Source organism: Hermetia illucens, chromosome 5 (assembly GCF_905115235.1).
Source record: "Hermetia illucens chromosome 5, iHerIll2.2.curated.20191125, whole genome shotgun sequence".
Classification (NCBI taxonomy): Eukaryota; Metazoa; Arthropoda; class Insecta; order Diptera; family Stratiomyidae; genus Hermetia; species Hermetia illucens.
In genome coordinates, this window is record NC_051853.1 from 56,884,025 (window position 1) to 56,897,222 (window position 13,198).

Genomic DNA, 13,198 nt, shown 5'->3' on the forward strand with positions numbered 1-13,198 from the left:
TTGGAATGTTTTAGGAGCTATATAAGAATTTACAAAGAGGGATCTGGTTCACGAATAAGAGGCGAAAAGCAGCGACATGGACATGCGGAAATCAAGCCATAGATCAAGAAATCAAATAAATGGGCCACTTGTCATTTCCGCCTCCCAATCAACAATTCGACGGTGTCTAGCCTATACGCCAATCCATTTCTTTATTTATTCTCAAGCTAGAAACATGATTTAATGAGCTTTCGAGTAATATATAATAGCACAGAGAGTACTTTGACGCGGAACATGATGTTGGCGTTGAGATAGTTGCATTTCCAGGTTTTGGAAAAAGGAGTGAAAGTGGAAACAACGCTATTAAGATATAGAAACTCAGTAATGGAAACAGGAAGAGTGAGATGACTATTCAGATTAAGAACTTTGGATTTGGTGGTGTTTATATTCAGTCCTACTTTGCATAGTAATTTGTCCAACGGTCACGATTCATTGATACCATTGAAGCCTCCTGCGTTCTCCAGCCAAAACAACAGGAAGAACGCTACCGCTAATAATAAGAAAAAGTGTCGATGATAGGATGCAATGCTGGTGGGCACCCTTTTTGACTCTTGACTTCCTCTGAGAGTTTACCTGGATGCAACATTTTACACTATCATATGTCGCTCTGATAATAGCTACTAGCTGCCCCTTCTGTATACAGCATTACAAATACATTCCCTTTTGACACTGTTAAAAGTTTTCTTCAAATCGATGAAGCTGGTGAAGTAGCAATCTAAATTTCGCGCATCTTTCCGTAATACACAGAAGGCACAGATGGATCCGCGCGGAAACCATGTCAACCATGTCAAGGCTCTCTGCTGATTGAGTTGTGCCTGATGTAAATCTTACCAATAATCCGCTTTTTCCAACCAGTCGAGAAGATCTCAGCCTCCCAGGATTTACGAATGTGTGGAAGTAACAATTCTACAGAAGCTGCAGGAACCGCATGAAGAAGTTCTGCAGGGAAACCGTCAAGCTCAGCCTAAACACTGCGTTGATGACAGAGATGATTTTCCTGCTGGAGATTAATTTTCAAATTTGGTTGAAACATATATTTTTAATTTTTTATATTTGCTATCAATATGGATACCGATGTTGGGTTTAGATTACTACTTGCCAACGGAACATTTCTCAGACATACGTGTTCTTTCGAAGAACGAGTCCCTTCAAATAGAATTGCAATTCCACACCCAATTCCTATTTATTGTAGACATTTTCATTTTAATCTACTGAAGCCCATTCATCATATTCCAAAACAGTTTTAACAAGATTTTGATAAGCCACGCGACCACAATGCTATCGCTATATTATTTTCGGATAAATAAATATTTGTTGCTTTTGCATTTCGGCAAGCAAAAGTATTCTTCATTGCGCATAGAGCAGGAGCCAATTTTATGGAGCCCCCGCCCGGGGAAAAAATATGGAAAATATTTCTACCGCACCCATGAATGATTCGCTTGAGTAACAAGAATATTTCAATTTTTTCTACAAGGTCCGCATAAATATTCAGATTTTGTTCGTTTCAGCTTTAAATAAGCTTTCATTTGCTAAAAGACATTTTTCCTTCAGTCAACAATTTATGGTAAATATACTATATATATAATATATATATATTGCTTGCAGTGAAAATACATGTGAAAAACCATCTCACACGGTAAATTTATTGAAAATTTTGTAGCCGATGAAAGTTAGAAATTTCCGTTAGGTCAAGATTTTTAAAATATATTGGCGATAGCACGATAAAATTTAAAACCTAAAATTGACAAATCGTCAGTTTGCCTGCAATCAATACAACTTTGCTGAAGTATCCCGTCGACGTGCACTTGCATACCTCCAGTTCCTCACATGAGCCGTTTATTTTGAAAGTGGCATAAGTCACTTTTTCAAAAAAAAATCAAGTTAACGATAACAATGCACAGAAAGCCTATTTCAGCTTTCCAAAATTATTCCGCTCGAACAGTCTCACCATAGGGACAAAGCTCTTACTGTAGAAGAAATGATCTTGCCAGCCGGTCCAGTTGTGGAGCAAATCCAGCTCGACAGCTTGCGGTGGGCATAATACTTAATCTCTATTGATGAGGTAGATCGAGCCAGAAAACGAGGCAGACCCTACCTAAGATGGAGCGATCTAGGGATATCGAATTGGTGGACCTCGGCGGAAAACTGGGGTGTCTGGAGTTCTTTACTAAAGGAAGCCTAGACCGGATACCGATTGTTGGGCCGTTGATGATGATAATGTGCAATTCGGGGTTAGACATTTCAGGGCATTTCATTTCTAGTTGCTAGGGAGTCTAGGGACCGGCAATTTCTGATTGATATCACAGCGTTACAAGAGATACGCTGATCACGGACGCGGTTCCTGGAGAAGAGCCACTACACAACATACCGCCGGCCAAAAAATTAAACTTGCTGTTATCGACTTTAAAACATAAGCGAAAGGCTGTGCACTTTGCATTTGCGAGGCAGATTTAGAAATATAATCCTAGAAATATAAACCTAAAATATACTTCCTACCAGGTAGTGGAATGTATTCTCGAAACCTCGAATTACCTAGAAGCCCTTCCGTCAATTAGGTGGAAGCAAATATTGAGACCATTCACAACAAAGCCCTCCGCAATACTTATAAGGCGGAAATGAGTGTCCCAATAAGCGCAGTTAACAGAGTTCCTAAAGGTGAAACAAAGGAGACAAATGAGCTTCACAGTCAACTACAGAATGGTGCCATTGGTAGGGCCGCTAAAATACTTGGCCCTATTCGCAAAAAATGTCGGAACATAAGAATGCTGCATACCAGGCAATGTTGTGCACGCAAAGGACGCGGAAAGGAAGCCTAGGAGAACCAGCAGGCTTGTAAAGAAACGATTCTTTGCTTCCCTGTTGTTGTATTTGGTGTACCCATGTGACAACCAGTATTGAGGAAGAGGTTGAAGAGCGCATATCTAAACATCTAACAATACAATGAAAATTGAAAATCAACCAAATTAAATTAAAAGCCAACCAAACTCGAAATTCAATTTTAAAGTTATATACACAATAACAATTGTAAAACAAGAATGCATCGAGTTGGAAAAGTATTGAATCACATCGGGGGAAATGTCGTTGCAAGCTTCCTAAAGTAATTTCATAAAATTATCGCTCGCGGTTACTTAAAATGCGCTTCAGCACCCTGCACGACTTCCCAAGATGCTCGCAGTCCCTCTCTACTCCCACTCGAAAGCCATCTTCGGAGAGTGGATTCCACTACATTGCGAACCCAGCGATGCAATTGTCGTCCCTCCTTAATGTGTGACCCATCCACTGCCACTTCTATCTTCCAATCGCCGTGCGTTTGACTGCCAGGCCTGTGTCCCGACCAAGTTCTTAGCTGGAGATAATGTCAGGCGAATGCAGTCAGATATTGACGAAAGCTTATAGCTTTTGGGTAACAGTAGAGTTCACCTTGCATATGGTACCCCCATATAGCAACACAGAATGAACACTAGCACAGAACAGTCTCAACTTGATCCTGGTGTGTGCTGCTATTATCACTTCCAGATTTTAGACGCGAAAGCGAATCTAGAGCTGCTAATGTGTCGGGTAACATCCAGTTCGGTGCCACCATCCGTTGAAACCAAGCTTCCTCGATATAAAAATTGATGGATGCCTTTCATGCTTGGAACCTTGGTTTTGTTGATTATCTTAAGTCAAACTCTATTACCTCTCTTTCCAAATACCAAGCCGTTTTACCAAGGTCCATGGCTAGGTGAGAAAGCAAAAAAATGTCATCAGCGTAGTCTTCACGTCCTCCGGACTAGGCAGTATGAAGAACATCACCGATAGTGAGAAGAAATAATATCGGTGACAGGATGCAATCCTGGTGAACTCCGCTTGGAGCTCAGAATCCTTTCAGGTTTTACCTCGGAGTATCACATGATTTTTGCGCCATCATATGTTGCTCTGATAATAGCCGTTAGTTTCGCCAGAGTGCTCCTCCGAGTAGAGCACAAACATACACTCTCGGTTCACACTATCAAAAGCTTTTTCGAAATCGATCAAGAGAACGTGCAGCGAAAATCTAAATTCCGTGCACTGTTCCAAAATTATCAGTAGGGAAACTGGGTCCCAGGTCAAGAGAGCGCGCGTCGCGATAACCGTCAGAAGTAGCCCGACACCGAATTCGCGTCTGCCACCACTTAGCTTTCCAGAGTACAAAAGCACATGGCCACAAGAGCGAGCATTCTGAGGAACCTCGCTACCATTATCGAGGAACGCGTACAGATTCCAAAAACCAATCATAATTCATTTCTGACAGCCATAGGTAGTTGCCGTGAGATCAGTCCCTATCGGAGGCGTTGTTGACATTTCGGTAACAATAAAGTTTCAAATTTTGCAGGTTGCAAGCCCACAAATCTCTATCCCTTTTTGTTGCCTCTTACGACTAGCAGTGAAGACTTTGAGTTTGTTTTTAAACCTCAATTCACAGGGTACGTGGGTTGCCCGTAGTAACCAATAGGAGAAAGCAAGAAGCATATCTTTCATCAAACCTGAAACGAAAGATGGTAAGATGTCACTCTTTATTTGCTGTTGTCCCAATGCGAATTTCACTTTAAACTTTTGACTCCTTTGAAATCCATATGAAATCTAATAAAAGCTAAAAGCTTCCAACATAGGATATTCAAGGTGAAATCGCTTTAACGTAACCTTGTCTAAATCGATGTTAGCAGGTTAAGTCCACATTTGAATTCCGAAAGCCAGCAGAGGTAAGGTGATCATTTTAGATAAATATGGAAGAATATAATTACCAAATCAATGAAATCAAACAGAAGAGAAATTCTAAGGGGTAAGCAAGAACCCGTTCTTATACTCGATAAAAAACTTGAACAAAGTCCTCAACGAATAGGAAATAAATTCAACAGAATCGATAAATCAGAGAATAAAAGGAAATCATCACAGCCATGAGTTCTCCCACATGAAAATTGCAAAATTTTATGAAAGAAGTCAAGAAGCTTCATTTACAAATAATTAAGCGGGCGGTAAAAAGCAGTAAAGAGGTCATCGACAGGCTGAGTGAAGATGTAGAAATCTTACTTCGAAGTGAGTCAGCGAAGAGACCCATCAACTTTTTTAAAGAATGAATAAACACCCACGAAAAAATAGTCGAATGAGGTCTAAGCTATACGAGAAGCTCACAAGAGCTTACACGAGCGAGTCATTCATGCTTTAGGCTTAGAGGAAGATTCTATAAAGCAATTTGAAACAGCAATGAGCAACCCCTTCTGCATCCTCTCACCTACTTGGGCGAAATTTGTATGTAAAATTTTGAAAACGAACTAACTAAAAAGGGCACACTTCTGCTTTGGATAAGAAACGAATACAGCACTTTGGCGGGTGCAGGCAAAAAGAAAATTGGACAATCCACAACCAAGCCCTCGTATAGATGCTACATTCAAAGGAGGGAAAATTCCTAACGGATTACCTTACCTGTTACTTTTCCCAACTCATCTGGTATTGAGATATGAACTGTAGGTTCCCACCTTCCTTGGCATCTATTGAAATTAATTGAGGTGCCTTTTCGTCAATGAGTCTAACTGGAGGTCTGAAGGAGGAGCGAAGTATCCTTTATTTTGCAGTAATCTATACATTTACATAATTTAATAGTTTGTGTGTGTCCAGGTAGATGACTGATTAGAGCACATGGATTGTCATGCGGAAGGTCGCGGTTCTAATCTCACTGGTGCCAGCCGAATTTCTATCATGGTTTGATGTCGGATACCAGTCGACTCAGCTGTGAATGAGTACCTGAGTCAAATTAAGTTAATAACCTCGGGTGTGCGCAATGCTGACCTCATTGCCTCCTATAGGGTACTGCTATCATGTAGTGTACCGTTGCGGTCTTGAATAAAGTGCTCTAACACACTTGAAAGCCCTGATCCAATATGAATTGTTGAGCCAATGATTATTATTATTATTATTATTTAAGTTTCTTATGATAACATGAATCCCAGATAAATTCGTTTTGATTTGAGGACTCCACTTATAAAGGGGCACTCTCCAGTAGAATGACCTGGGAATGCCAAGGCAGAGCGGGAACCTCGAAGACCACGCCTTATTGCACACCTAAAGCAGCAGAAACATCGATATAGGATGCAATTCATCGTGGATCTTTCCTTTCGATTGCGGCAACCGGGTCCGAGGATTTACGGCTTCACGTGTCCGGTAGAGCCGTTATTCCATGTTAATTTTTTAGGTTTAGCTCGTGTGATGATATTTCAGTAGACTCCCTCGAATTCCCATGTTTGATTATATTTCAGGATCCGTTGCGGTGCCATGCATCTGTAAAGGACACATGAATTTTCGCATAATGACACGTAAGATATCGAAGTGTTCAAAGAACCCCCCCCCCCCCCCCTCCCATATTCCCGGGCCTGGCTAACACAAAAGTATGCAAGCACGTGCCGACGGAAAACTTCAATGGAGCTTCAATATTTGGAAGCGAATTTTCACGGCTAATTTCTTTTCAGGTTTTTGGGACATCTCTTTCCATTGGTCGTCTCCGGTCACAAAGAATGGTGACCATCGCTATCTCATCTTAATTTTGGTACGTCTGGAGATACTAAATTAAAAAATAGATTGCAAAGTAATGCCACCTGAAGTTAAAAGGCGTATTATCTATGCATATAAATTGTTGTAGCTCCACCCTTCCGCGATTACAGCATCCTGTTGAGCATGTTGATCATTTCCATACGCCAGCGAGACATTTATTTTTTTATCTTTGGCATCCTCTACCATATGAATTCTACGCAATATCGGCTGGGTGATAAGGCTTTCTTGATTGCTTATTGCTCAATATATCGATCCTGATAATGACGCCTGAAGGAATGGAGTACCAAGGACCCAAAAAGACAAGCAAGTACCTGTTGACCGGTATTTCTTTCGAGCTTCACTTAGATACCCGTCACCATTTTGGTTTGCTAAATACATAGCTCTGCTCCTATGATTCGAGGCAGCTAGCTAGGATACTCAATTGAACTTTCATTTGACATGCGCAGGGTCCTTACTTCAAAATATGAAAAACCTTTTGATTGATTTCGAAATAAATACTTATTTAAATAAAACAGAATAAAAGAAAATAACAAGTAGTAAGTACTTCCCACCAAATATATAATACAAACGAATTCCATGCTGAGGTCTAATATTGCAAATAAATTCTCAACAAGGAGTTTCTCCGAAAGGTATAATTTTCACTGAGTTTAATAAATTTTTCGTAATAGCAGTGGCAAATTCTAAGAACTTGATAATTTCACCTGAAATTAGATAAACGATTTCTTCTCCTCTTTAACTAATCTATGATTTTATGAGATTATGGAGTGTGAAAAATCAATCCTGGAGATCCAGATTCCCGACTAGAAATAAGATTGACTTTGAAATTTAACAAATCTATGCAAAAAGTGAAAAATACGACAATAATTACACAAAAATAAACTCAATTTATGGCCATTATTATTTTTATTTTAATGGGCGAATTTTCGTGTCTATGACAAAAATTAAATTTTAGTTTATCAACTTCAGTTTTAAAAGATCTTTTTCATGTGACTCTAATTGCCAAACAGATTAAAATTGTGGTCATAAAATAAAATTTTGAAATTTTGGAAGACGTTCAACTTACTTCTGTACTTACGTTTCGCGTCGCTCTGTGTGGCCAGTGCCGCTGCAAAAATGAGCACCAGGTAAACATATACAATTTGTCTCATTGCTAAATCTGCAACTGTGAAAGATAAGAATGCAATTAGTGAAAAAATAAACGTAGTGACGCTCTTAAAATTTAATTAGTTTATCTACCTTATGAGTTGATTCTGCATAGAGTACATCTATTCTGCTGAATGTACCATAGATACCCAATGCACTTGTGAATCAAAAGAAAGGTAAAAGAGCAAGAAGCGATGAACGCATGATGCTCATCTTTTTGACAAATTGGGCGAATACTATATTTTGGCGCTGATGAAATTTGTTTATCATTTTCTATTTTTAAGGCACAAACAATTAGCACAAGAGATGAATTCGCTATGGTACTGGACATTGCAGATAGCACAACTCACGGACGGTCATTAATCAAATCTCAAGATCGCAGAGGCATTTAAATGTTAAATGATTTGATTGGACTAGACACTCTTCAAAAGGCTGGCTTTGTAATGTAAATATTGCATATATAAGGTATCAAATGAAATGACAAAATTTGATGCGTTTGACACATATAGGTGAATGATCAGCAATGAAAGTGTTGAATCTGCTGACGGCCCGTTAATAAAGATACCATAAAATGTTTGAATGAATGAGCGATTGAATAATACCAAACTCTCTTTTCTGATTTCAAGGTTATTAAAGATTTAATAAGGTTTTGATCGAAATGATGATTTGATGACATGATAGTGTCTTCGTCTATATGAAGTGATCGACAGGCAGAGAATTTAGTGTTTTCAAATTGAATCAGGATTTGATTGAAAACATAGTCGATTCTTTCTGTCAAAGCTTCCCGGAATTTCTTCAATAGAGAAAATTTCATTGAACTAAATCAAATTTTAAAATGCCCCAAAAACGATTGATGATGTCACTTTCATCTAAATTAGCTTTCATAATAAACTTCTGGTCTCATCCTACTGTGACCTTCCAAATATCTTAAACTTTCGGTTTTCCCCATCATCATTCAATTATATCAGATCAATCATATTTTCGAAATTAAAACTTACAACTTTCCTCACCCATTATTGAATATTCAAACATTCTGTGGTAATGAAAATTCCGTGGAGACTATACAAACTTCACTAGACTGAACGGGGTCGTTTCGGTGACAAACAATTATCTTCATCTACCTGTTGATGAAACTGCTTAAATGCGTACAGCCACACTGATTATTGCGTTAAGGTAAAGTAAACGGACGACGTGATAGGAATCATCGACATCGTCATGAATATTCTGTCGGATACGTCATCGTGACGCTTAGTAGTCCTAAAGATAAGCCATGAATCCTCCGAGATTAGTCGAATTAGAATTGCCGACACCTTCATCAACATCACAACCATACCCTACGGGGTAGATTGCTTTAATCCTATTAGGGTAGTGGATATACGCTATCATATTATCATAGATGTCTTCACTTTATTCACTTGTAAAGTTTTCAGATGGTTATGTTAATGAGATTGTTTGACTGCAGCTTTAACTGTTTGACTTGTCGTTTTCTGTACCGGAAATATGCACTATGACTTAACGGTTAATAAGCAGGTTCCTAAGGGCATGTGAACGCCGTATAATTACGATTATAATTATGATCCTTCTAAAATAAAAGCTTTAATAAGTTAAAGAATAATTTCAAATAATACACACATTTCACACCACATCTGTATATAAAATTCGTTTTTCTTTATCTCCTTAAATTAAAACTATAAAGGAAGAAAAGTTCCTTGAGGACTTAAAACTTTGTTCGCAACATTTATGAAAAAGATTTTGTAGCTTTAATAACTGATTAATCTATCAGAATTCGAAAGACCTTTTCGGCACATTTCCAAGGTTTCGTGTAACACAAAATTGGTACATGGTCTATCCATCCGCCAGTCTGTCTGCCTGTCACATGCACTTTGGATGTTTGGGAACAGTTGCAGCTACTGGTACCAAATTTGGTGGAAATGTTGGAACTATGAAGCTCACGAATGCAGCGTGATATAGTTCTGCGTCCAGTTTAAGGAGCACAACTAGTGTGAAATTTCCATAGAACGTTTTTTTTCTTTTGCATTTTTTGATTGTTTATACCCTTAAAAGAAACATAAAATTCTGAAGATTGTATCTCAAATGAGTTTTTGGGTTACAGCCTTCTAAGAGTAGCTGCTAGTCGGTTATAAATGTGCACTACCTGAGAGGTGAGGGGGACGTCGTAAATAATCATAATTGTATTAGGGTCCACATACACAGATGTGTATAAGTGGGTAAGAATGTGAGAAATTTGTCACACACTATTTATATTGTATAATATATTACGTTTATCGATTCACAGCAATAAAATCAGTACTTTTATGTTTACTCGCATCTTTCTCAATACTAGATTTTTAAAATTTTCTTTAGCTCTAACTTGATAACATATTTACCCGATCGACTTGGTTTTTTTAACATATTTGGTACATATTTCTCCATGCAATGACCATCCAGTTTTTTGATTGGATGAAAAATATAATTTTGTCATGCTAAAAACCACCAAAATTTTAGGCAAAACTTTTTTTCAAACTCCACCATTTTGTTAAATTTTTTTTCTTTTCTTTGACACAACTGTAGGTCATTGTGTCATTCTAGTTTAAGGACCTTTTAATTATTTGTTTTATTTCACGCACTGTGAAAGTCATAAATATTGCAGCAATAGTGGCACTTTTTGTTTTTGGAGTAGATCACAGATGATTTGCGGGGGATTGACTATTTTCTTTCCAAAATTTCACCATCTACACATTATTTATACAAAAATATATCCCCAAAGTTTGTAAACATTCGATCCATTAGTTTTTTTAAAAAAGAAAGAAGTCGACCCAGAGTGGAAAACTATTCAAAAAGCCTAAAAATTGTGTGGGAACCGTTAAACTCCAGACCTGAGTGCCGCCATCAACAAGGAAGATCCACGACTGGTAACATCCTCAATCGATGCTTCTCTTGCCTCAGATATATGGTGAGCCGCGACCTTTACGGTTTCCAAAGAGCTTCGGCATCCTGAAGCTATTGGAGAGTGCCTCTTGTTATTGTGGGTTTCGAGAGTTAGAGAGGGCGGGGGGATGGAAGTCGGTAATCATCAAATCAAACAACTTACACCGAATTCCCGTCGCCCGGGAAATTCGAAAACGGTTACCTAGATAAACGAAGTCTACTAAAATCAACACTCGTAAAATGTTTGGGTTCGACCATTTTCCTATTTTCCACGATATTCTTATAACTCTGGCGGGTTTCGTTACTATTTCAGACTTATTGGCTAATCATCTAACCGTCACAGGCTGTAATATAGTTTCTGTCACCACTCTTATACACGAGCTGTTGAGTTCTTCTTATTTCTCTTAGCATCGTTTCTACATTTTCCTGATTTCATCGCGCCGTGATCGAACTGGCGGCGCAAGATCTTTACAAAAAGCTTTTACTGTACAAGACAATGATCTTGCCAGTCCTCATTTTTTCGTCGAAATCTTGGGTTCTGAGCAAGAAGAATTGCGAACTCTTGGCCGCGTTCGACAGAAGAATCCTCCGAAGAATTTTTGGCCCCCTACACGAGGATGGACGATTACGTAAGCAATTTTTATCAATAGAAGTGGCAAATGCCGCATTACGGCGATAAGTAACAGAGATTAAATACCGGTAAACCACCGGCGGGTGCAACAATCGCCTAATTTTGGTAGTTGATGAACTGTAATTGCAGTGGGTCATATCACATCTGATAATGGAGATCTTGCGATTTATGAACGAATCCGGGATGTACGGCCCCCACCCTATACACAGACGCACTGTGATAACTTAACGTAAACATGAGTTAGTGAAGCTGGAGTATTCTGATAACAGTTGGAGTCATTTTTCATATACTGCTTCCATAAACCAGTACAGGTAGGATAGGACAGATAGGGCGTAAAACTGTCACAGTTTGCTCAAGGCTCAATGCTGTTAATGCATTGATTCATTATCCACATCAACGCCAGCGGCAACAGGAAATACTGTTACGGTATACGAATGGAAAATGAATTGCGGCCCAAGATATTCTACTCGTTGATGCAGATACGAAGTACACGTCAGGCTGAGGTCTTTAGTTTTATACGTATTTAACTTCAGCTCTAAGCTGCTAACCTCTCAATCTGAAAAGAGAGTGAGCAGATGTTATCTTCGTAGTGGAGGTATTTGAGGAAAGATATCTTGGTCTAGCATTAAAGACATCACCAATAAAATAAAAAATTGTATTAATGACAGGATGCAAGTGTGACACATTATGCACACATTATATTCTGCCTCGTCATATGTTCGCTCTGACAGCAACTACCACCTTTCCATATATCTCTCTTGCGTAGAGCACTTCAGATGAACTTCCTATTGATCGTGGTGAAAGTTCCTTCGACATCAGTGCAGTCTTTTTCTTTGGCTTATGTCCTGTTCAGTATCGGGATCGGCTCGTCTCGAACTGGGTCAACACTGCTCGCAGTCGTAAGTTCTCGTGGAGTTATAAGATTCTCCTATCAGTAGCAGCCACATCAAATCATCGCTATTCAAGGAGGGAGGGGGGTACCTCAAAAGCTATTTCAGCGAAGTACGATAGTGACCCAGTGGTTATGTTGCTGCACTGGTAAAGCTTGGTGCTGCCATCGACGGAGATAGCTCACCAGCCAAGTTAGCGAATTGTTTGATGACTTCGTTCGAAAGTAAATGGAGCGAAGCTCTCATATCTTATCTATAAAGCTATGAACCAAGTCACATTTTTGCCTGCTTTTAATTAACAATAATAAAATTAACAAGAAAAATTACTTAGAAACCTCAAAGTTCGAAAAGGGCTAAGAACAGATGTGTATCCCTTTGCATTTTCCAAGATGTCATCAACTTGAGAAGCATTCATCATAAGTACTCTTAATAAAATTGTAAAAAGGTCAAAGACTGTGGCCAATAGATAGCTAACATTTCAAGACACTCTGTGCTTACTTTAGAATTAGATTTGAAGATAATCTCATATGTAGATAGACAGGAAAGCAACCGCAAACAACACATATATACGATAGCAAATTACATACCAATATGGAGAATACACGCACGGCTGGTTATCTATTAAAGCAAAAAATACAATGTCGTCTCCATTCTTCCTACGTCCATATTAGCGTACGTACATCTAAAGGACATATGGAGCATTCAGGAAGAATTCATTTCAAAAGAGAAAGAAGAATCCCACACAAAAGTGAATTTTCGTAGTGCACATCTTGCAACTTGGAGGAATAGTACTTTCGTCACTTTCTACTGAAAAATTCCTTTCAATTGTCCTTAATTTCTACATATAACTGTTGTTATATATAAATCGATTTCAGTCAAACTATCTTATAGCATATGTAGTTTACTCGTGCCGTGAAAAATTGCAATAGATACGTTAAAGCAAAAAGACAGCAAAAAATCAAGCATCAGCACTAAAATTCAAGTCCCTACGAAAGTGAGCTTG

At 38.6% G+C, this 13,198-nt stretch overlaps 1 protein-coding gene across 2 annotated transcripts in view; it reads right to left on the reverse strand.

The window, feature by feature from the left end:
* Window positions 1-13,198, reverse strand: part of LOC119657025 (neuropeptide CCHamide-2) — a 117,299-nt gene that overhangs the window by 42,892 nt on the left and 61,209 nt on the right. The window contains exon 2 of one of the 2 annotated variants that reach the window (XM_038063775.1): window positions 7,679-7,765. In XM_038063775.1, coding sequence (XP_037919703.1) covers window positions 7,679-7,751 — 73 coding nt within the window. In that variant the 5' untranslated portion in view covers window positions 7,752-7,765. Of the gene's footprint in view, window positions 1-7,666; window positions 7,766-13,198 lie in introns of both variants that reach the window. The other variant, XM_038063774.1, reaches the window with a different exon arrangement.